Here is a 23188-nt window from a genome sequence, read left to right on the forward strand (position 1 = left end):
CAATACTCTGTAAGTATTTACACACACACACACACACACACATATATATACACATCTACATGTTAAATATGCTGAGCTTTTAGCCATAGTTCCAGTGGTTCCGGTTTGAAGGCAGTTCACCATTTCTCAATTCTCCTATTGCCAATTCAGTTAGAGAAGCAGCAGTTATGATCTCCTGTGGGGTCAGGTCCAACTCATGAAGTAAACAGTATCTATAATCAATAGCAAATGTCTTCTTTCATAAGATGAACTTGACCTTTTTCTGCTGTACTTCTAGACTTGCACAAGACTTTATCCCCTTAAAGCAGAAGTGTATTGCTCTGTTGAGGCACTTGGTTTCTGTGTATGCTGACAAACTTTACTGGATTCAGCTACAACATTTATTGAAAAAAAAAATCTGTTTCAGGAGTACAGATTCCTTTTTTTTTATTCCATCATGAAACACAGAGAGAACCCCCCAGCTCTCAGCTCTGGTGGGCACTCTCCAGTGGGTCCTCCAATACAGCAAACAGCATAACAGGTTTTCTTTCTCCAGCAAAGACAGTGCACCTAATTGTCACTACATGATTCCCAACCATTTTCATGTGAACAAAAGAAGGAACTTTCAAGGCCAAGCTGGATGGGGCATTGAGGAACCTGGTCTAGTAGGAGATGTCCCTGCCCAAGGCAGAGTGGAGTTAGATGATCTTCAAGGTTCCTTCCAATCCAAACCATTCTATGACTTAGGAGCACCTGGATTGTATAAGAACGATGCAAATTAAATGACAGCATGACACGGTCATTTAACTATTGTAATAGAACTAAAAAGATTACTACAGGGGTCCACAGAAATACCAAAAAGAAGTCTAATCCTGACTGCAGCAGACAACATTAGAAACCAAGCAAACCAACCAAAAAAACAACAAAGTCAGATTAGCTTTAGGGGCTCACAGAATTTTTTCCCTAGTGTCCTTCTCTGTCCAACACCACCATTGCAACACCAGAGGTCTTGTAACAGAAGTTTGTGTTATGTACGTGAAGCAGGTACCTATGAAGAGATGGGAACTAATGCAAAATATGTATTTCTGTCTTCCAACAGCCAGTTATGATGGCAATGACTGATAAATGCCCCTACATTTTTTTTTGCTGTATTTTCAGTACTGAAAACAATGAAGGTATTTCAAAGGCAGTTGTAATGAAGTACTCAATTACTATAGATTTAGGCTTTTAGCATGGGTGATGTGAAAAAAAAACCTGCATGATTTGGAATACAAAGTCACTAAAGGTGAGGAAATGCAAAGGTAAAAAAAACCCCTGAAGTAGGACAGAGACATAAAAAGGTGGAAATGAAGTCAAAACCACAAAACATAGAGAAGTGATAGTAACAGCAAGCATTTTCTTTCTAAATGTTACTAAGGTGACAACGGCAGCATTCAGTAAATAACAAAGGCATATGTACCTGTTTCGACAACTGGCTGATTGCAAAAATTTTTGCACAATGTCACACCTGAAACATTGCAGCTGCGACAACATTTTTCTCAAGAACATTTCTGAGGCATACTCAAATCCTCTGCTTATTGTTATATAGACAGGAATCAAAACTAAATTTAGAAGCAGCTGTTTAACAGAATTTTATTTTGCTCATATTTTTAATATTTTTTCATAAGTGGGAGTGAATAATGAAATCTGGAAAGGTGCTATCTTCCATGCCTAATTTCCCACTAAAATATGAGGAGGAAGATGCAAATCACCAGACAATGTGAGTGCTCATTTAGAGTGTTTGGGGAACGCTATCAAGTTCTTCTGTTTCCTTGAGAGGTTGAAGGTTCTCAGGGCTGTCCTGGTCGTTTTCTTTGTAAAACAGGCTAAGCACTGTGGTAGTTGGTTTGGCGTAATTCTTTTCCACCCAAAACTGTGTATTTATGGAGAAATAAGGTTTAATGTTACCAAAGGAATAAGGCAAGGCGTAACACGGGTGCTGCTGAGAGGACAAAGGAGAGAGAGCAGGCACTGAATAGACGGATACAGAAAACCTTGAATAATTTCTAACTCGTTTCATTTCGAACAAAAAAATACCTAATGTATTTCGATAATATTCCTAATGTAGGCTATAATCTGGGCGACGGGAGGAAACAAGCCCCGCATAACAATATCCTGCAACTCAGGAAGGTGTGCCAAGTCCCTTCGCTCCTCATTTCGTGGGTATCTTAATCCTGGGTCATCCAATTAAAGAAAACCTCCTTCGGCGGTTTTACGAGCGCAGCACATCAACTCCCTTTGTTTACACACTGGAACAAGATGTTCTTTCCTGTTCCGACAAGAAGAGGAGCTGAATCGCGAACGCGGGGTCCCTGCGCGCCGGCCCCGGCCCGCCCGGGGCTGCCTTCACTCCGGCACTCCCGCAGCGGCTCCGGCCGGAGCCAGGAGGGCACGGGCGAGCACCGCCGGGCCGGGGGACCGCCCCAGCCGTAAGTAGGGGCCAGCGATCGGCTCGCAGTGCGGGGGAGGGCCGGGCGGGGTGCTGGGCTGGTTTCACGGACCGCGGCGCGGCGCGAAGCGGGCACACGGCGGAGAGGGAGAGGGAGGGGAAGGGGCCGAGGGGGCCGCCCTCGCCGCCACCTCCGCCCGCCGCCCCCGCCCCGGCAGCGCCCCCAGCGCCGCGTCCCCGGGGAGCCGCCGCGGAGCACCACGGGAGTTGTAGTGCGACGGCGCCGGCCGGCCCGTCATCCCGCTCCCCTCGCCGCCGCCCCCGGCCCGCGGCCGCGCTCTCGCGAGGCTTGGGGGGCGGGCGCGCTCTGGGGCGGGGGGCGCCGCCGCCGCCGCCGCCGCCGCCGTGGGGATGTTGGGCGCGGGCGCGGTTCCCCCGCGTGACGTCACAGCGCATTGTTGTGAGCGCGGCGGAGCATCCCTCAAGCTGTCACAGCTGTGCCGCCGCCGCGGGGAGCCTCTGCCCCCACCCTCCTCCTCCTCCTTCTCCTCCTCCTCCTCCGCCCCCGCCCCTCCCGCCCCGGGGGCTCCGGAGCTCGGTGTCACCGTATCATTGTCCGTGCGGAACCCCTCAGGGCCCCCCCCCACTCCCGGTCCGCCCTCCCCCCGCTCCCCCCCCCCGAACCACCTCAATGAGATGCAAACATGAAAGACAAGAGGAAGAAGAAGGACCGCACCTGGGCCGAGGCTGCCCGCCTGGTAGGTGCCGCGGTGGCAGCGGCAGCATTGTATGTGTGTGTGCGCGTGTGTCTGTGTGTCTGTCTGTGTGTGTGCGGGGCGAGCGCGTCCCGCCGCCGCCAGCCCGGCGCGCTGCCCGCCCGCCGCTTTGTTGCCGGCGGTCGGGGCCACTGCGAGGCGGGACGGGAGGGGGAGAGGCAGAGAGAGAGCGTGTGAGCGAGTCTGGGGCACGGAGTGTGCGAGGGACTCCGGAACGAGCCGGGGCGTGCGTGCGAGGGAGCGGGCAGGAGCGCGGCAGTGCCCGTGCGGGAGCGGTGCGGGTGCGGGTGCCGGCTCAGCCGGGCTGGCGGTCCGGGCAGCCCGCGGCTCTGCCGCCCGTCCGTGCCTGCTTGGAGGAGAGAAATACCTACGTCCCTTCTGCGCTGTGTGCGTGAGGAAATGCCTCTATTCTTTTCTTCTTTCTGCATGTGTGTGTGTGTGTGTGATTAAGTGTGTAAGTAAATACCTAAGGACCGTGTCTATATCTCTGCAAAGTTTGTGCATCACGTATCCCGAGGAAATCCCTCCTTTTAATTTAGAGAAAAGTGAAATAGCCGGGATTTGCCTTTCCATCCCTTTAGTGGCGACAGGACAGGGGTGAGGGGCGTTAGAGACAACTCTGACCTGAGATTTCGGTTCACCCTCTGTACTTCCACCACGGAGCTGGGCAATGCCCAGGGCAATGTAACCCGCTTCTGGAAAGGCTCCGTGCTTCTGGAGACTCGGTCCATTCCCACTTCATTAAGAAACTGTCTCCCTTACCCTACTGTATCTGTTCTCATGATTCTGTATTACTGTTCGCTAAGTGTAACAGAGTACATCGTTTATGTTGTTTTCCCGTTTCGGAGTACGTCTGGGTTCTCTCTATTCGAGGAATTTTACAACAAATAGTTACGCACGGTACAGCACGTATGGTTGTACACGTCCGTATGCGTGTCTCCTGCAAAGTTGAGTCTGGTTCAGCTCCAGCCGAGTGCGTAGAAAGATGACAAAGCTGGAAAGATAGGCTGCTGGCTACGCTGTCTTTTTGTATCTACACGAACTTTATCTTTTCTTCATATCTGATACAGATTGAATTGTTTAAGTAACATGCCGTTACTAGTCTTGCATCTGTTTCTGGTAGAGGGTAATGCTATCTTATTCCTATTATTTGTTTAGTGTATTTGTGAAGCACTTTCCTTGTAAAAATGTTTCCACGTCGTTATAGGAATTCCTAGATAGGAAGTTCAGCCTCTCTCTCCCACGTAAATAATTATAAGGTATTAGACAGACACTACCTATAGATGTCTCTGTAAGCTGTATCGAGGTACTCTCGTGGGCTTGGGCAGTGCTAAATTCTGATGTGGCTCGTTTTACATCCCCCAACATTTTGTAATAATGCAGCATTAGTGAACACAGCTCTGATATGGTGTCGCTACTGTACTCTTATTTCTCATGATTGTACAGAAGTTTCACTGCAGTAAAATACTCACCTTTGCCAAAGTTGTTTTGGCAGCAGATGTTGCTCCACTACTTGTTTCTCCGTGCTCTAAGCTGATGAACATACATTCAAAAGTCTATAAAATACATCAAATTGCTATCCTAACTTTACTCTTTCAAGCTACTGCTACAGTTACCATTGTAAGCCGTATTTTGTTTGACAAATGTGCATAAAGGATTTTATTGTGTATCGAGTAAAATTGCTGTTCCCATGTGGTCTAATACATGGAAAAGTTTAAAGCCTCTGGAGAACAAAGGCTGAGCCACTGCTGTGAAGAAGGGCTAAGAGTCTTATTTTCATGATGTCCTATTGCTTCACATTTCCCCCTAGAAGAGTAATGATTTGCTAAAATCAAGTAGCATGTAAGATGATACACTGCTGTATATAAGTGGTGGGGATACACAGGGTCCACAGTGTGGTTTGTCCAGCCTCCTGGGGTTGCCAAATTCTGCAGAGCTTATCCCAATTCTGTTATGTGAATGACATGTGCTGCTGCTCAGACCAGCTACAGTCTTGCATTAGTCTTTGCTACTTGTATACAGTCACATATGTTTGCAAATCACTAGGAAAGATTGAAGCCGAAATTGCTGCTCCTTACAGTGTTTTATGTTAGGACCCTGATGGTTCATTATGACTTTGTTTTCTTGGGATACATCAATAATGTATTACTGCATGGTTTGATTAAATCAATTTCTTTCCACAGACAAGTAAACAATGAAGTGATTGATACCTACTCACAAAAAACGACTCATGACGTACCTAGATCAATATGTTGTAAAATTGTGTACTGCTGAATTATTTTTAGGAAAAAGAGGATGAATTAATGTATAGAGCACTGTATGGTTATATACATTGTAGATTTTCTATAAAAGCTCTTACATTGCAACAATATTCGGCTTTGAAAGTGAAATGCTAAAAAGTATGAAATTATACAGATAACATTGCTGGCATTGCTTTATCAGTCTGTTTTTCATGTCTGTGTATTACAATGTGCACTTTCAATGATGTAGTTTCATGCCAGTTTCCCAACTGTTCTAAGTTCACTCAGTAGATCTGCAGAATTTTAGTTATTCTTTCTTTGTTGTGAGGTGCCGTACTTAATTTTTTGTACACCTTTCAACAGTGCTGAAGCAGATTTTCATTTTATGTTTCAATTGTACATACACAGCTATTATTAGCAGCACCCAGTAGCTTCCCAAATGCAAATGTTTCTATACTTGCAACATGCCTATGAGGTTAAGTATTTTGACCTCTGCTTTACCCATGCAGAGTTGAGACATGGAAAGATTAAGTACCTTACTCAAAGCTGTTCAGGAAATCTGTGGGAGAGGTAGTTACGATACCAACAGCGTCTCTGTAGTAGTTCTGTTTCACAGTCATAAAATCATCTTCCTTCTGTGGCTACACTTCTGCCTCATTCATTCTCTGTTACTACTTCTCTCACAGTAATTATGACAGAAATTGATATGGTCGTGTCTCTGTATTCAATCTATATTGAAACTCGTAATGTACCGTATAATAGTTATGGATAAAAGGAACACAAGAACTGGACTTGAGCCTGGAGCTCTTTCACAGCTCTCTGTTTCCCATATTCACAATGAAAAAAGCAGAAGTACTTTGGAAAAATGTATTACATGACTTTCTCAAAACACATTGTAATGTGTAAGCACTGAGGCTCCAGACTGTCAGTGTTCTATTTACTCGTTTTCAATATTTGATTAAGGAATTTTTGAAAACCTCCTGCAATGCAGTGTTTTTTCAAGCTGTTCTCTTAATTTTTAAAACATAAGCAGAAAAGGTCTCCCATTCTATTAATCTCTTACTGTAAATATCATGTATGTGATAGAGGCAATAAAGCAGGAGCCACTGGCATGCCCTCTATCAGAACTTGCATTTTATGGAAGAAGTCTCCTGCAGAGAGTAGAATCTTTCTGTCTGTGGCACACTGCTTTTTTTCTTTATGCAAGTCTGCTTATCTTAGGGCAAGGCATAGCCCAGCTTAGAAGCATTCCTGAGAAATGAACGCATGTGCAGGATCAATGGAATGGTGGCATACCACTAACAGTTCATGTTACAGAGCCCATTTTGTAGAACACACATTTTTATGGACAAAATTGCAACTTGTCTTTACAACCTGCCAAAGGGCATGTCTTTGATGTAGACCCGATATGTCAACTCACTTTGTACTTTGCAGCAGGGCAGACTACAGCAGAGCTTATGTATGACCTGGGCATTATCTCCATGCCAGTTTTCTGCTTTTTGTGTCTGATAGACTAAGATAGAACACTTAAAAGAATGGGAACAAAAGAAAACCTTTCAAGGAAGCAGGAGAAACATCCTGTTTTTCCTTTGTCTCTTAGTTGATCCTCATTTGATGTAGCCGTATTGTTGTTTTCTGATCATACATGGAACTCATTAAAATTGTATAGAAAGGTTAAACACTTGAGTAGGTAAAGCAATTTGTAGTGATTCCTTTCAGATGAAAAATCTTCTGTTTAGCTTCACAAGGACTCTCAAGCTATTGCTGGAAATCCTGAAGTAGTGAATTCTGCCGCTTAAAAATTTAATGTCATAAAATTCTGCATAAAAACTATTGAAATGAAAAATACTGAGAACAAAACATGCCCAAGGATACTCTGCCACATAAAAACTGATGACAATTTTAAGTAGGCTGCAATGATCCAACTTTTATCATTTGACTTCCAGACATGATCCATTGTTATTTGTAAGACTTTGAACCAAAGGCCTGAACAGAGTGAGTGAAGACTGGTCATTTTGGGAATGCAGAGCTCAGAAGCACAGACCATCTGCCTATGAAGGGTGATAGTTTATGGTAACATTTTAAAAACACCTTTTTATTAATAGCTTGCCCTTATTATTGCCCTTTCCTCTAAGTGGTGTTTTGAAATGTAGTTGAATTAAGTCTCTGCCACAAGCTGGCAATAAAGCAGAAGAAAATTCCAAGAATGAGAACAGTAGTCCTTGTTTGGTTATTTGTGTGCTGGATTACTTCTCTAGTATTTTTGCTTTTTTTCCTCCAAATTTTGTTCTGAAAGAAAGGTTTTCTTGTGTTACTGAGGACTTACATGCTTTCTAGTTCTATGGAGAGTCCTTGTGGTTCAGGTGACGTGCATATTGGGTGAGTAATACTCATATCTTAATTTGTGTGTTTCTTGCAGTAGTCTCTTGACAGGATCCAGCTCTTAACTAAGAGCTGTTTGTTTCCTCTTGTAAACTGTAAGAAAAATATGCTAATTAATTAGGGAAACTGATGCTGGAAAAAAACATGAAAACCAGCCACTGAAATTGCTCACTTGCATACTACTGTTTAATGTGGCTGGCTGTCCAAAAGCTGATTGTTACTTCATCTGCTATGCTGAGATAATGTAGTTGAAACAGATCACGTAGTGGTATGGAAGTATTTTTGTATTGCATCTTCGTATTTGAAGACCACAAAAGAAACAGAAAACTAGAAGAGTTACTTCTGCATAGCTAGACCATTGATGATAATCCCTTTGACTTTTATGTTAAGTCTTTGATTTTATTACTATAAATAACATTTAAAAGCATTGTGCTAAAGGAGCTTCATGTGTCTTTAAAAAGGAAAATTTGATATAACTTTGTTTTACAGTATTAAGGATTTCTTTGTTGTTGGCTTAACAGAGACCTGCTATTATTTCCATATTTGTTCTGAGTTAATTCTTTTTCAGACATGCAGAAACATTGTGGCTTGGGAAGTTTTGATGGCCTTTCCCTTTGATCCACAATCAATGCTGCTTTGAAGAGCTGTATTTTAGTTTGGTTTGCTCTAGGGTTTCCTCCCGCTTGTTTTATTCAAAGTAATTTTTGCAATTGTTAGACAAGGTTGAACCTGCACTTATTTTTTTCCTACCTTTTGTGGTTCTGGAGTCAATATTTTATCTTGTTAGTGTGAAATACCATTAATAAGTGTGGGTTTAGTATTTTTTGATTTAAAATAAATAAATAAAATCTACAAAAAATGTAATCTATTTCAGCTCACATTTTGCATTTTTCTAGGGTAGATTGAAAGAAATGAGATTGTACTGTTTTGTCTTTTGACAGCCCTTTAACCCTTGGCATTGCAGACCTCTAGGTAGGCAAGAACCTTACCCAGGAATGGGACCTGTTTTCAGTAATGTCACATTATTTCTGTCAAAGCTGGGTATCATAGGAAAAGACCCTAACAGGAACCTAAATATGAGCATTCCTCAATAGTGTGAAGGTGTTCTCAGTGCCTTAAGGTATGGTTTAATCTTCCCTGTTACAGTAAATATTTCCAGTGTCTTCTGGCTTACCTTTCTCTGTAGAAGAGCCAATATTTTCCTGACATAGTGGATTTTCTGTTGAAGTAACTGTTTTAGTTTTTCTTCTTCCAAGAGTAGATTGTGTCAGTTGCATGTGCAACCACAGTGAAGTAGTTTCCACTAACCACACTCAAGACCCTACCATCCTTCACAGCTAGGTAGGTAAGTTTGGACTTGCTAGCCCAGTTCACCAAGTCCCTGTATGCAAACCATGCCATTTCAGTGCCTTAGTCTGGACCAAGTAGCATGCTGTTCTTAAGGTGGAAAGCCAAACTGAACTTACTGTACTTCCTGCTGGAGCTTCTTTTGCTCTTTTTACTGTGATCAGCAAATTACAGTTATGTGGAGAATCATGTGCTAAACTTGACCTCTTGACTTTGGAGTAAAAATTTTTCCTTTGTAGTATTTTTTAATTTTTTTTTTTTTTTTTTTTAATGTTGTAAGCTTCATTGTGTTTTCTGTTTTTCTGGATGTGATGATGATGGTCTTGGTATTCCCTGTAAATAGCAGTTACTAAATAGAGACCTCCTTTTGTGCTGTCAAAACCTGGGAAAAGATGTGATTAGTGGAAATTTCATTATTGGTCCATGGGTTCCAGATGAAACTGAGCAAATCCTCCTTCTGAGGAATTTGCAGACTGAAGAAACCAAGTATCTTAGCCTTCACTCTGGGTGAACTTCCAATGCAAAGGCAGAGCAATAAGCAGTACATCTTGGTACATGCCATTTGCTCATCCTGTGAGTTTAGGTAGCAAATCCTTGTGCTGCTCAGGCACAACAGATTGGTCATAAGTGGTTCATTTAATCACTTACCAACTTTGAATGACAATTACTATCCCCACAGAATCCTAAATTGTTGACATACTGGTCCTCTGAGGCTGCTTTCTTTCTGAGAGGTCCTGCCAGAAAGTTTTCTGTTGCTGGAGTTCCTGTCTTGGGAGGAGATGTACTTGATGGGGGTGTGAAATGGTAGAGAGGTGCCTTCTGATTACTTGCAGCTAATCTTGCTTTGAAAGGATGACCTACAACTTTCTGAATGGTGATATGGCTCTAGCACAGACCTCAAATGAGTGTCAGGAGACAGATAAACCATCTGGCAGTACATGCTGGAGCTTTTTTGATGTCAGTGCACTGATTGTGGTTAGGGGTGCACTTGGTGTTGAAGGGGTCCAGAGGAGCTCCATTGACTTTTGTTCAAGTGAGCTCTGGTGTTTGTGACATTGGAATAGGAGCATCTAGGTGATCTGATATTTTCATTCTTTGACTTAAGAGTTCAGCACTCTGTAATTTCTTGAGCTCAGAAAGACAAAATCTGTGGACCCTGGCATGTGACTTTACTCAGTATTGAAGGACCTTTTACTTGAGTTTTTTAACTCAAGTATACATATGGCATCCAGCTTTTGCATTGCAGCTTATGACTGACATGGCCTCTTGTACCTCAGGTGTCTAAGATTTGCTTTGTAGTGTAGCATCGAGTTTTGTTTCTGTCTGACAGCATTTGCCAGGATCAGCAGCCACAGTTCAGTCTGTTGCTCTGGAGCCATGAGACTCATTAGGCTATTTGGGCTGTAGTTCTGTGTGGAAGATACTCCAGGTCGCACCCTAGATTATTGTTAATGATTTTTGATCACCAGAAAATAATTTGTTTAGAAGGCACATATTACATGGTATGTTTTGAAACTTGTCCTCCTATATGCATAGATTGGTCTAGACAAGCTTGTGATGAGAATCTCCTCACTGCTTGTAGTGGGTCAGCTCTAGAAACCATTATCCTGTGGGTGACAGTTGCATCCTATAGAACATAGCCTGACTTAGAGATAACAACATTTCCTACACCTCTACAACTTCAGAAGTGTTCCTTTAGAGACAAGATCCTGAGCTACTAGGTTATTTGCTTTGGAGAATTCAAAGCTATTTTCTTTCTTTTTTGTGATTTTGCTTAGATCCTATAGACAGACAGAATTCGGAATTAAATTAATCAATCAGGGTTTATAATTGTTTTATCCTAGTTAACTTCACATGTAACTTAACATCTAGGGAAGGAAAAGAGTCTTACCCGAAGTATATATCGAACATTTGAAGGTCAAAGTTTGATTCCATTAGCTGACTCTTAGCAGCTTGGAAAACCAGCATAACTGTGTAGTGGCTCACATATTTGGTGAGATGCCCGTCTAGAGTTTAGTGAATTACAGTCAAATTCATGTCCCACATGATTTCTTCCTACTTTTGTAACTTGAATCTTCTTTTTTATATAAGATGAGGCTTTACCACTATCATTGTGTTGCCAAACTATTTTTCATTAAGTGATATCATCTGGTTTGATTATTTCTTTTTCTGTTCCATAAATTGAAACTGAATGTCTATTGATATCTAATTTTAGATAAATGTTAATTCTTTTTATGCCTCAAAATTCCCAGTTATCCATCACCTGCTGGCACTGTTGTATCAGTGAAGCATGTGACATTCCATGTCACTGTGCCTGCCTGCCAATATTACCTAGCAAGGGTAACAGGAAAAAATAGACCCTTATTTTCCATAGCCTGCTGTGGTTCTGCTGGACCAAGATTCTGGCAGCTATCTCAAAACCATTACATTCTCTGATCATACTAGCTGCTTTTAATCTCATTTGGAATTTCTGTAATTTAGAAATTCCAGGCTGGTAAGACCAATGAGAACCTCTTTGGAACTTGGTGTTTCTGTTGAGAAAAGCATCTTAATTAAAGCATTACTTTGATAGAAGGTGGAGTTGGAAAGGGCCTCAAGGTCACCTTGTCTGTTCACACTTGAAAAGAAGTCATACAACCCAAGTTAGTTTTAGTTTTGTGAAATCAATGTAATTACTAACTTTTGTTACTGATAGGAACTATGACTTGTCTGGCTTTGCCAGAATCTGCTCTTTTAGTGAAAATTTACATTCTCTTTTAAAAAATGGGAGAACTAAGAAAATAAAATTATTAGGAAAAGTTGTCCAATGAGTATGATTTAGAATTTAGATGCATTGTGTTTTTTCTGACAGTGACTAGACAGAAAACATCAATTTTCTAGTACAAATTGAGAATTCTTTATCCAGTTAATGGTTCTCATTCATATTTTCTGGTTTTTGAGGCAATTTGGGCTTAGTCTCTTGATTTTTTTTTTTTTTGAGAGTTTGATGCAGCAATGCTGCAGCAGGTTTTTACATACAGCAGTAGTGCTTAATGCATTCTAATCTATTCCATAATTTGTTTCATTCATAACGCAGATTTTTGAGACATTTTGCAACTACACGTCTTCTGTTTTAAAAATTTAAATGGAGAATAATATAGTGAGGCTTGTCATCTAGGTGTGGAAAAAGCTCAGAATTCACTGTAGAAGAAATCTTCAAATAATGGACTATTAAAGAGATGTTAATGCCTTTTCATTGCTGATTTCAGGATGACCCATGGCTCCATAGGTATGTACCTTCCTGAAGGTGCTGTCATGGACAACAGCTAAAATAATTTTTGCTAGATATCCCAGGAGGAAGTATTTGGTGGGAGGGGAGAATAAGGATTAAATGTTTTGATGTGGTCCCTTGAATTCCTGACTTGCAGTTCTAATAATATATATATATGTGTGTATGTATGTATGTAGATTTTCAGGTATTGGGTCACAGGCCTGTGAAACTGACAGGGAGAATCACAGAAATGCGGCTACATGCCTGGGACATTTGATCTGTCCATAATGAGCCTCAGCATCCTTTGTGTACACAATTATCAATAGCAGGAAATGGATGGTGCTCCCAATTTCATCTTGCAGTCAGATTTTTCATGCTAAAATCCTGTTCTTCCTCCAGTCAATGTTCAGGGATCAACAGTGCCAACTTCCCCTGTTGCTTTTGGAATGAGAGCTACCCATCTGAGTGGAATGTCAGGGATAACCAACCCTATGACTTTGTCTTGGACTGATGTCCCTGGTCTTTAGAAAAAGTCTGTTACTGAAATCTGTGCTTTTTGGAGCATGGGATTGGCTCCCAAGGTGCAAACACTGAAAAAAAATGGAATTACTGCTTGGAGCCGTCTTGAATGCTGCAGCTGTCTTATGAGGAAGGATCTTCCCTGCTCTTTGTAATAACAGTGTTCCAGTGACAGGGAGCCCCACTAAGTGGTTGTGATGTTAAAACATGCTCTGGCTTGGATTTTTAGAAGCACTTCAGAAGTAGAGGGCTGTGGCTTCACAAGGTAGACTTGCAGATTTTTATCAGTCTGTCTGTGCAAGTTACTGCATGCCTTTGCTACATGTATTAGTGTCAATTGTTGCATTCACTGAGCACCTCCGCAGGAGCTTCTCAGAACCAGCGCTGCTGATCTGCCCATGGCAGTAAGTGTTGGATGCTCACTGCAGCCACTGTGGGTTGTTAATTTAGCCTCCTGCCCCAGCAGCATTGGCACTTGAGGAGGAGGCTTCAGAGCTCTCCTGTGGCTGTCTGGGCCAGAGTTTTCCAGTGAAAGGGAGTATGGGAGAAGTGTGAACAAACAGTCGCATGACTGACTGAAGGATGCAGGATATGATGCAAGAAAGTAACAGTGATGTGAGCGAGCAGAGTGAAAGGCCTTGGGAATAAAGTCAGTGTCTGAGCAGAAATTGTAGCCATTGTGTTTCATCGACTCCAGAAAGACAGTCTTTCAGGTGGCCTGTGAACTACACAGTGAAAAAATCAATAAAAGATGATTTTAAAAGATAAAAGATTTTAAAGAAATAATATTTTAAAAAATAAAAGAGCTATAAAAATTTTGGAGTAATGGAGTCAAAACAGTTTATCAAAAATATTATGTATATCCATACATAATATTTGAGAGTTAGATAAGAAAAACATTGTTTTACTGACTTTTAATCTGTTTAATAAAAGGAACAAACCAAAAAACAATCTAAGATACCTTAGTAAAAATAAATAAAGTAATAATAAAAATAATTTTTTTGCTTCAGGAACCTATTTTATTGGGTTTTCTTTTTTTTTTTTATTTGTTCAGGGTTTTTTTTTTTTTTAGATTAGTATTTAAGTAAATAATTGTTATTTTGCATAACAGAACATTTCTGTCTCCTGCAATTCATAGGGTTAGCTACTTGCTTGGAAATGGACTGTTTGACACATTATCAAACCTTTCTAATCATACAAGAACAGGTTGCCTGGAGAAGCTGTGAATGCCCAGTCCCTGGAAGTGTTCAGTGCCAGGTTGGATGGAGCTTTGACCAATGTCATCTAGTAAAAGGTGTCCATGCCCAAGGCAGGGGCATTGAAACCAGATGATCTCTAAAATCCCTGCCAACCCAAACCATTGTGTAGTTCTACAATTCTCAGAATCTGTAACACTTCCATTAAATAAAAATATAACATGAAAAATAATATCTCTGTCATTGTTAGTCAATTTTAGCTGTCCTTGATGAGGACAGACTTAGTTTCATACTGTAATTTTCTTGTGCTAGTTCATTTTATTAGTGTCTGAGCTGTAGGAAAATGTTTCAAGCTATTTAAAGTAATGTTAAATAGAGTGAAATAATGCTCCTGTCTTCATTTTGAGCCAGATCTACAAAAGTGGCAGCTTGGATAAGTGAAGCTGGTATATATGCATGGTGGTTGGGGAAAATAAAGGTTATGAAAGAGCTGCAAAGAGAATAAAAGGCTTAAGAAAATTTAAATTTAAAAAACAGTGCACCTGTTCCCTGTTATCTGCATTGTTGGAGCTGTTATGGCAAGAAGCTTCATGTGTGAGTTCAAGTGTTGTAAAATGTTGAATTTAATTTTATAGAAAGATATGTGTGTGGAGGAAGAGGGAGGGGATCTGAGAATTCTGAGAATTAATGTTCTGGGAAAAAAAAGAGGTTTTAAATGCTCCATCCATACATAATAATAGTTATGAAGCTTATTACTTTTAGCACTTTTCTGCAATTAGTAGGAGAGAATGAAACTGGGTTTATGTCTGTTGGCATGTCATGTAGTGAAAAGAGTGTGTGCCTGGGTGATACTGATGTAATCCTGGGGAGGTAAATTACAGTACTGCATTGGGCAGCAATGGAGAAAATGGAGGTGTTCTTGTACCAATGAGAAGTAGAATAGCAAAGATAGTGAAGGAAGTAAAAAAATAAATCTGACTGACAATGAAAAAATGAGGGAAAAAGCCCCCGTTTCTCAATTCAGAGATAAAATCACATATAATTTGTTTATGTATTAATTTTTCTACCATTTCACTTAATTCTATCATCAGCTAAAGTCCCCCAAATGTTCATCTTTAAAATTTGAATTTTTCTCAGACTTTAGGAGTAAAGCGATTTCAGTAAAATACCAAGATTTAAAAAAATAGTCTGTCTTCTCTCCTTTATAGGGTTTTGTAGACCCTCAAATACAGGGTCTTTGTCTGGGAAATAAAATACTATGTTTACATGATGTTACATTCAGTTTCTTTTTAGAACAAGTTGTACTGTGGTCTATCTTGGCTAAAGGAATGTTGTTGAAATTATAAATAATGCTCTTGAAATAAATGAAAAAGAAAACCAATTTGTCATCTGAAATATTTTCTCATTCATTTGATAGTAATATCGCCTATTAGAATTTTCAGAATTGGTTTGAAATTATCTTGCCCATATTATTACTAGAGCAACAGCAATAAGAAAAAAGTTCTAGATTCTCCCATTGGAGAGATTCTCCTGGATTCTCCCACTGGAGACTCTAGGTCTGAGGCCATCTTGGGCACAGTGACCACAATATAATGGAGTTCTCAGCGAAGTAAGGAAGGGGTTCACCAAAACTATCTTGGACTTCTGGAGGGCAGACAGCCTGTCCAGGACAGTGGTTTAGAGATCGTCTTGGGATTGTTAGAGATCGTCTTGAGAAACAGCCCTTAAAAACAGAGGCGTCCAGGAAGGCTGGATACACTTTTAAGAAAGCCTGCTCCTGTGCCTATAAGATTTCTCTCCCTAGGTGCTGAAGGATGAAGCATCAGGGAAGAAGACTGGCATGGCTGAACAGAGAACTTTGACTGGACTTGGAGAGAAAAAAAAGAGCTTATAAACTTGGGAAAAAGGGGCAGACAACTCAAGAAAAGTACAAGGATGTCATCAGGTTTTGTAGAGGGAAAACTGGATTGGTGAAAACTCAGCTAGAACTCCATGTTGTCACCACTGTGAAACATAATACAAAGTGTTTTTATAAATACACTAACAACAAAAAGAGGGCCAAGGAAAATCTCCATCCTTTATTGCATGCAAAGGGGAACATTGTAACCAAAGATGAGGAAAAGCCTGAGGTACTCAATGCCTTCTTTGCCTCAGTCTTCAGCAGAGAGACCCAACACCCTCCAGGCAAGCGGCCTGAGCTGGTAGGGAGGGCCAGGGAACAGAACAGTGCCCTGCTGGGATCCAGGAGGGACAGACAGTGCCCTGCTGGGATCGAGGAGGGAGCAGAACAGTGCCCTGCTGGGATCCAGGAGGGAGCAGCAGTGCCCTGCTGGGATCCAGGAGGGACAGACAGTGCCCTGCTGTGCCAGCTGACACTCACCAGTCTCTGGGGCCAGGTGGGATCCACACCAGGTACTGAGGGACCTGGTGGAAGAGCCAGGCCACTCTCCAGCATTTGTCACCAGTCCTGGTCAACCAGAGAACTGGAGACTGGCCAGTGTGATGCCCACCTGCAAGAAGGGTTGGAAGGAGGATCTGGGGAGCTACAGGCCTGTCAGCCTGACTTCAGTGTCTGGGAAGGCACCATCTTGTGGCCTATGCTGGACAACCAGGGGATCAGGCCCAGATAGAACAGATTTAGGAAAGTCATGTCCTGCTTGACCCAGCTGATCACCTTTTTATGACCAGATGACCAGTCTACTGGATGTGGGAAAGACTGTGGATGTTGTCTACCTGGATTTCAATAAGGCATTCGATACTGGCTTCCCACAGCATTCTTGTGTAGAAACTGTCTGCTCATGGCTTTGATGGGCACATTCTTCACTGGGTTAAAAACTGGCTTGATGGCTGAGCCCAGAGAGCAGTGCTGAATGGTGTTCAATCCAAGTGGTGGCTGGTCACCAGTGGTCTTCCTCCCAGTGCTCAGTTTTGGGTCAATATTGGAGCCATCCATTTTAGTATCTTTTTAAATTATTTGGATGAGGGAGTTGAGTGCTCCCTCAGTGCGTTTGCAGATGACAGCAAGTTGGGTGGGAGTGTTGTTCTGCTGGAGGGCAGGGAGGCTCTGCGTGGGGATCTGGACAGGCTGGATCAATGGGCTGAGGCCAATGGTGTGAGGTTCAATAAGGCCAGGTGCCAGGTCCTGTACCTGGGTCACAGCAATCCCAGGCAGTGCCACAGGCTGGGGGAAGAGTGGCTAGAAAGTGACCCAATGGAAAAAGAAGGGGTGGTGGTTGACAGTGGCTAAACATGAGCCATTGTGTGCCCAGGTGGCCAAAAATGCCAATGGCACCCTGGCCTGTATCAGAAATCGTGTGGCCAGCAGGATCAGGGCAGTGATTGTCCCCCTGTACTCAGCACTGGTGAGGCCTCACCTTGAATCCTGTGTTCAGTTCTTGGCCACTGAATCCAGGAAGAATGTGGAGGTGATGGAGTGAGATTAGAGAAGGGCAGTGGAGTTGGGGAAGGGTCTGGAGCACAAGTGTGATGAGGAGTTGGAGTTGTTTATCCTGGAGAAAAGGAGGCTCAGGGGCGACGTTATCATTCTCTACAGCCACCTGAAAGGAGGGTGTAGCCAGGTGGGAGATGGTCTCCCAGGAAACCAGCAGCAGGACAAGAGGAAATGGCCTTGTGCTGCACCAGGGGAGGTTCAGGTGTTCAATGGGAAGAAATTTTTTGCTGAAACATATTTAAGCATTGGAATGGACTGCCCAGGAAATTGGTGGACTCACTATCCCTGAAGTGTTCAGAAAATTCCTGGGCATGGCACTCAGTGCTGTGGTCTACTTGACGAGGTGGTGTTTGGTCAAAAGTTGTACTTGAGAATCTTGGAGGTCTTTTCCAACCGTAGTGATTCTGTGATTCTGATTGTTTCAAAGGTAGAGTGTGAAGTCAGTAATTACACCAGAAACCCAAACTGAGGCACTGTGATTTTTCCCTACATCTAAAATGGATTATTCTTCCATAGACATAAAATTTATTATTTTAAACTTCTAAAACATTAAATACAAAATTATAAGCCGAAACCCCATAGATGTTGAATTTATTTGCCAGTAGCATTTCCTAGAACTGGCAGTTTTTAATCTTACATTTGCTGAGGAGATGTGACTTTGAGAATACTCAGATCTTCATGTGTATCTATGTTGTTTTTCATAGAAAAAGCAAAGAACCCATGACAGAATATACTGTATAACAGCCACGGTTTACCCTCTGTTTCTTTGCTTTTCTTGGGTTACAGTTACCATCCTGTAAGGTAGGAACCTCTAAAAATAGAAGTTTGTCTTGAACTGGAAGCCCAGCTTTACGAGACATCTCTGCATTTATATTCCCTAGAAACATCCTCTATGATTCCCCTCTGTTGGCCAATGACTTTGCTGTGATTCTGGTGTTTGATGATGGTAGTTGCTTGATGTGTGTGGGCTTGATGTGTGCTTGATGGCCATTTCACACTGTAACCTGGTCAGTCCAGTCCTGCTTGACTTGGAGGGGTCAGCCTGTCTTGCAGCTTGAAATAATTCCTTTAGGCAGAGTCAGGAGTTTGGAACATTCACAACAATTACAGATTATACTGAACAGGTTGAGGTTGTACCCCCGTGGGGGAAGACATGTTCTGTATTTTGTTTCGAGATCTGATTGCAAACTGTTGGTTTAACAATCAGCATTTTGTCTCTTCATGAACTCCAGCCTTGAATTCACTGTTCACTTTTCTCCTTTATAGACTGGAGGTCCTATTGAATTTGTTCACCTGTGCCAAGTGATTGCTCCTATTGGTTTTAATCTCTAAGGAAAATCAGCATCCAGCTGGTAGACAGTTGTACTGATGAGGACCCATTGATTTTTCTCTCCTATACACTTACCATCAATAAGAAATGTCCTTAGCTTTCACAATACTTTTTCCCTGCCATAATGTTGCCCTGTTACGTGACTGTCAAGACTGGTCTCAGTTGCTGTTCACGTTGAATGTGGATGTGATTAACAGCCTGATAAAAATGTTTAAGTCAATATTTGAGAAGCCTAGATAAAGATAACACTTTATCATGAGAGCTTTTTAATAATGTGTTCTGTTTGATGTACACCAATGGTAAGGAATTGCTGTTTTTAACAAAAAACCCTTTTGTATCAAGGGATTTTTTGATTAAGCAGTGTTCAAAAAAGGAGATTTAAGAAAATGCAGGATGTTCATGTTTGGGTTTGGGGGAAAAATAATTCTTCCCTTTTTAACAGAACTTTTGCTTATCGTGTTGGTGGTTTTTTGGTTTGGATGGTTTTTTTTTTCATTAAAGTATTATTTGAAGTATTTTCTTCCATAAGAAGAAGCAAGCAGCATGTAAACAAAACATTCTGCATGCATTTCTCCAAAGTGATAAGCTTTAAAAAAAATTATTGCCTTCAGTTTAGGATGGTCAGATTCTTTTACAAGGTCCCTGGGAAGAGGTAAGCACATAACTTCTCAAATTTTGAAAAAAACTGTTTATACATCTTATACAAACCTAGATGCAGAGCCATTATATACTCTCACTAATCTGCCTGTGTTGTGACAAATGTTTCTTGGTAATAGTGTTAAATAGTGAATTTTTTAAACCTTTAAACAGATGCTACCAAAAATCAATATAAACCAGCAATATGGACTTCAATTTTACAATAAATGATGTGTTTAAGAGGACAAGTGTGGGTGGACTTAGGTGATGAGTTGGGGGAAGGGACCATGTGGAAACACTGGTGAGAAGGACTGAACAAATAAGCGACACAAAGTGGATATGAGTTACTGAGCTGCAAAATATTCTCCTATTTTTGAAAATCTTAGATGACTAATTGTCAACCATGCCATATGTAAGTAATGTAGGCTTCCAAACTTGTGGCAATTAAAACTGCTAAGCATCCCACTCCAGCCCTGTGTTATATTCTGTGTACAAGTCAGTACTGAAGACTAATCTCTTATGACAGTAATCGTCTCATGAGGAGAGATGGAATAAATCGCAGTAGCCCTTCCTCTCTTCACTCATGAAGATAAATGCCATAACATGATGGCTGATCTTCATTATGACACTAACCATTATATATTTAACAGAGATAGCAAAATCTCACTGACAGCTAACAAAAGAATTCTCTCTTTATACATTCTTTGAGAAGGCTGTATTTCTTTAGTTCAAAAACATGACTTATCATAGCTATTCTCAGAGCAATTTAAGCAGTAGATCTGGATGGTGCCAGTGAACTGTAGTCTGTACATAATGATGTCATGATTTAGACTAATGAAACCTGATGTGAAGTAATTGTGCAGACTTTGTAAGGAAAAAAGGTGCATAACATGCAAGGACTCTTAACTCTGCTCATTGCTATTGTCTGTTTGGACAAGAAGGAATACTCTCTTGTTTAAAATGAACAACACTTCTCCGTCAAAATCAAGCCATTGGTTTTGGATCAAATTTTTTCATTTTGTGGAAGTTTTGGTTTTGCATTTTCCCTCAGTACTTGAACAGGTGTACTCAGGGAACTTAAAGAACTGTAAGTAGATTTCTATTGTGCCTGTGATTGCAAGGGACTTCTGTTTTTTTCAGCTTTATCACTTGCTGCACATCTCTCATAAATTTAATTCTGTGTTTTCTATGCATTGTAGTCTTTCTTTCTGGGATACAAATACTAAAAAGTTATGTTCTACATGTCCATTTACTTATTATTTTGAAGGGTGTATCATCCTGTGAAGTGAGGAACAGTCCAGACACATGAGTTGTGAAATTTATGGACTTCCCTTCTGAGGTTAGGAGGACCAGTGTGACTTATTCTGGTTGTTCACCAAAACAGCAAAATATGCTGTAAATTTCCTGAGCTAGTTTCTTGCCATCTATCCCACACAATTAAAATGGAAGTATAATTTTTATGGTTTTGTGTTTCCTGTCATTAGACATTCTATAAACATAAATATATTCATGGTACATCAATGGAATCAATGTCAGTTGCAGCATTAAACTCCTTATAGTGAGCAATTTTACAAGGATGAAATACTTAAAATTGTCAAAACTAATATGTAAGAATATTTATGTAGAATTCATAGTTTAAAATATTTTGTGTTATATTTTCTCTTCTGTTTTCTCCTGTTTTCTTTTTCGCCTTCTAGAGAACTTAGATCTGTGTCTTTAGGACACTGTCTAACAAGATAAGCTCTGATAGTAAACCAATGGCAAGAAAATAAGCACAACTGTCACTTGCTGTTAAATTTGGTACATTCATGGAGTAGCCAGTAGGAATTTTATTTCTCACATTAAAAGTAACCCTTACAGATTATGCTTGCCTGAGGAAAATAAAGCGATGAAAGCTTCTGAAACAGAGATATATTCATTCTCTCTGTAAAGTTTTGCTCTTTGTAATTATTTTTTTATCCTGCTATGCCGAAACATAAGTTATACAGCAAACCTTTCAGTGCCTCAGAAAAATAAAAATCTGTATCATCTTCCAATAGAGAAAATAGCATATATGGAAACAAAGTTTAAGGTTTGGTGTTTCTTAGTTTTAAAGGTTTTTTTTGTTCCTTTAGTAGTGATGAATGTATTCACACTGATAGGAGTTCTTTCTTATCTGTAGTGTAAAGCAAGCTGACAGGGCCTGGTATCCATTCAGCTATCCATTTTTTTGTGCCAAGTAGGTGCCAAAGGAGGATTTTTATCCCTGCCACAATTAGAGGTATTTCAGGAAAATGGCCTATGTGATCACTGAATGAGTACAGATTTCAGTAACACTTTTGGATGGCAGAGCTTTTTTTTGCTCCTTGTCTCTTCTCTGAAATAATAATTTGTAGTTTTAAAAGTTTTAATTCAAGTTTTCCAGCTGGGTCAGTGCTGTTGAAACTTCTGCTGTACACTAAGTAGGCAGGAGAATGTGGTCCACAAGCCGGAGGAGGTGTACATCACAATTTGTCCTGTCAGCACGTGAGAGCTGCAGTTGCTGCCAGCAAGGTGCCAGTGCTGAGTACCTATGCAGCACTTGTGTGCCTGTGTGCAGATTTGGGGGAACCCATGGCATGAGCTGCATCTCTATGAATACACTCGTGTTTGAGGGGGTAGAGGGCATAGGAATGTCCTGTAGGCTTGTACTGTGGTAAGGATTAGGGAAGAAAGGTATTTGGGTAGGGGTGTGGGCAGGTGGGAGATACACAAGTTGGGGTTATTGCAACATCTCAGAAGATGAGAGCATCAGTTTGAGAGTAGGGAAAGGCTGGGCACAGTGAGAGGGAATGGAGTATTGGAATAGGAAGCAAGGAGAGGGATGGCTTGCATGGCTAAGCAGAACTGGCATTGAACGTGGCACTGTCAGAACTGAGCAGTCATTCTGGGAATCTGGATGCTCCATTGCTTGAACTGAAATAATTTGTTAGTAATCCTGCTGCTAACAGTGGAGCCCATACTGGGATAGCAAGTTTGACACTGTGCTCACTGGGATATCTTTGATCCTGATCTTAGAAATAGGATTCTGTGTGCTCCCTAGGTTCATCCTGCTAGTCACAGAGGTGTTTATGGATCTGTCCTGACAGAGCCTGTAAGTGAAAGTTCCTGGTTGCTTGGACAGGCTGATTGTGTTAGTAAAGACAGAAATATAAAGGTTTCCATTTTTTTTAGTGTGTTAGACCAGCTCAATAAGTTATTATAATAAGTCAATTGTTCAGAGCTAAACGCTTTACCCTACATTTTCTGTAGTGATGTATGAGATCAGCTAGCAATAGCAGGATGGCACTGCTGTTAGAGCTTGTGCCTTTTAAAGGAATAGCCCAACTGTATGTTAATTTTAACTGAATTGTAATACAATTTCTTTTGAATTCAAAATGTCAAGAGTACAGTTTATCTGGATTTTCTAAAGCTGCCTTTATATCCATTTGAAATATGACATTGTAAATAAATTTTGGAAAGAACAATAAAAGTTTCAGACATCTTGGAACAAGCCTCAAATGTTCCGGTTAAAGCAATGGCATGAACAAAGACATTATTCAACTTCCTTCTTGCTCTTTTCTTTCATTCAGTATTTTAGCAGATGATGATAATATCTCATGAATTTGGCAGGTTAGCAGAGCTAGATGGTTTCAG

General features: G+C 41.1%; 1 protein-coding gene across 5 annotated transcripts in view; it reads left to right on the forward strand.

Moving 5' to 3' along the window:
• The first annotated feature begins 2097 nt into the window (after positions 1–2097).
• Positions 2098–23188, forward strand: part of ASXL3 (ASXL transcriptional regulator 3) — a 129811-nt gene continuing 108720 nt past the window's right edge. The window contains exon 1 of one of the 5 annotated variants that reach the window (XM_074550366.1): positions 2098–2447. In XM_074550366.1, coding sequence (XP_074406467.1) covers positions 2278–2447 — 170 coding nt within the window. In that variant the 5' untranslated portion in view covers positions 2098–2277. Of the gene's footprint in view, positions 2448–2977; positions 3571–23188 lie in introns of those variants that run through there. The other 4 variants (XM_074550389.1, XM_074550372.1, XM_074550382.1 and 1 more) reach the window with 4 other exon arrangements.

This window comes from Zonotrichia albicollis, chromosome 1 (assembly GCF_047830755.1).
Source record: "Zonotrichia albicollis isolate bZonAlb1 chromosome 1, bZonAlb1.hap1, whole genome shotgun sequence".
In the NCBI taxonomy this organism is placed as follows: Eukaryota; Metazoa; Chordata; class Aves; order Passeriformes; family Passerellidae; genus Zonotrichia; species Zonotrichia albicollis.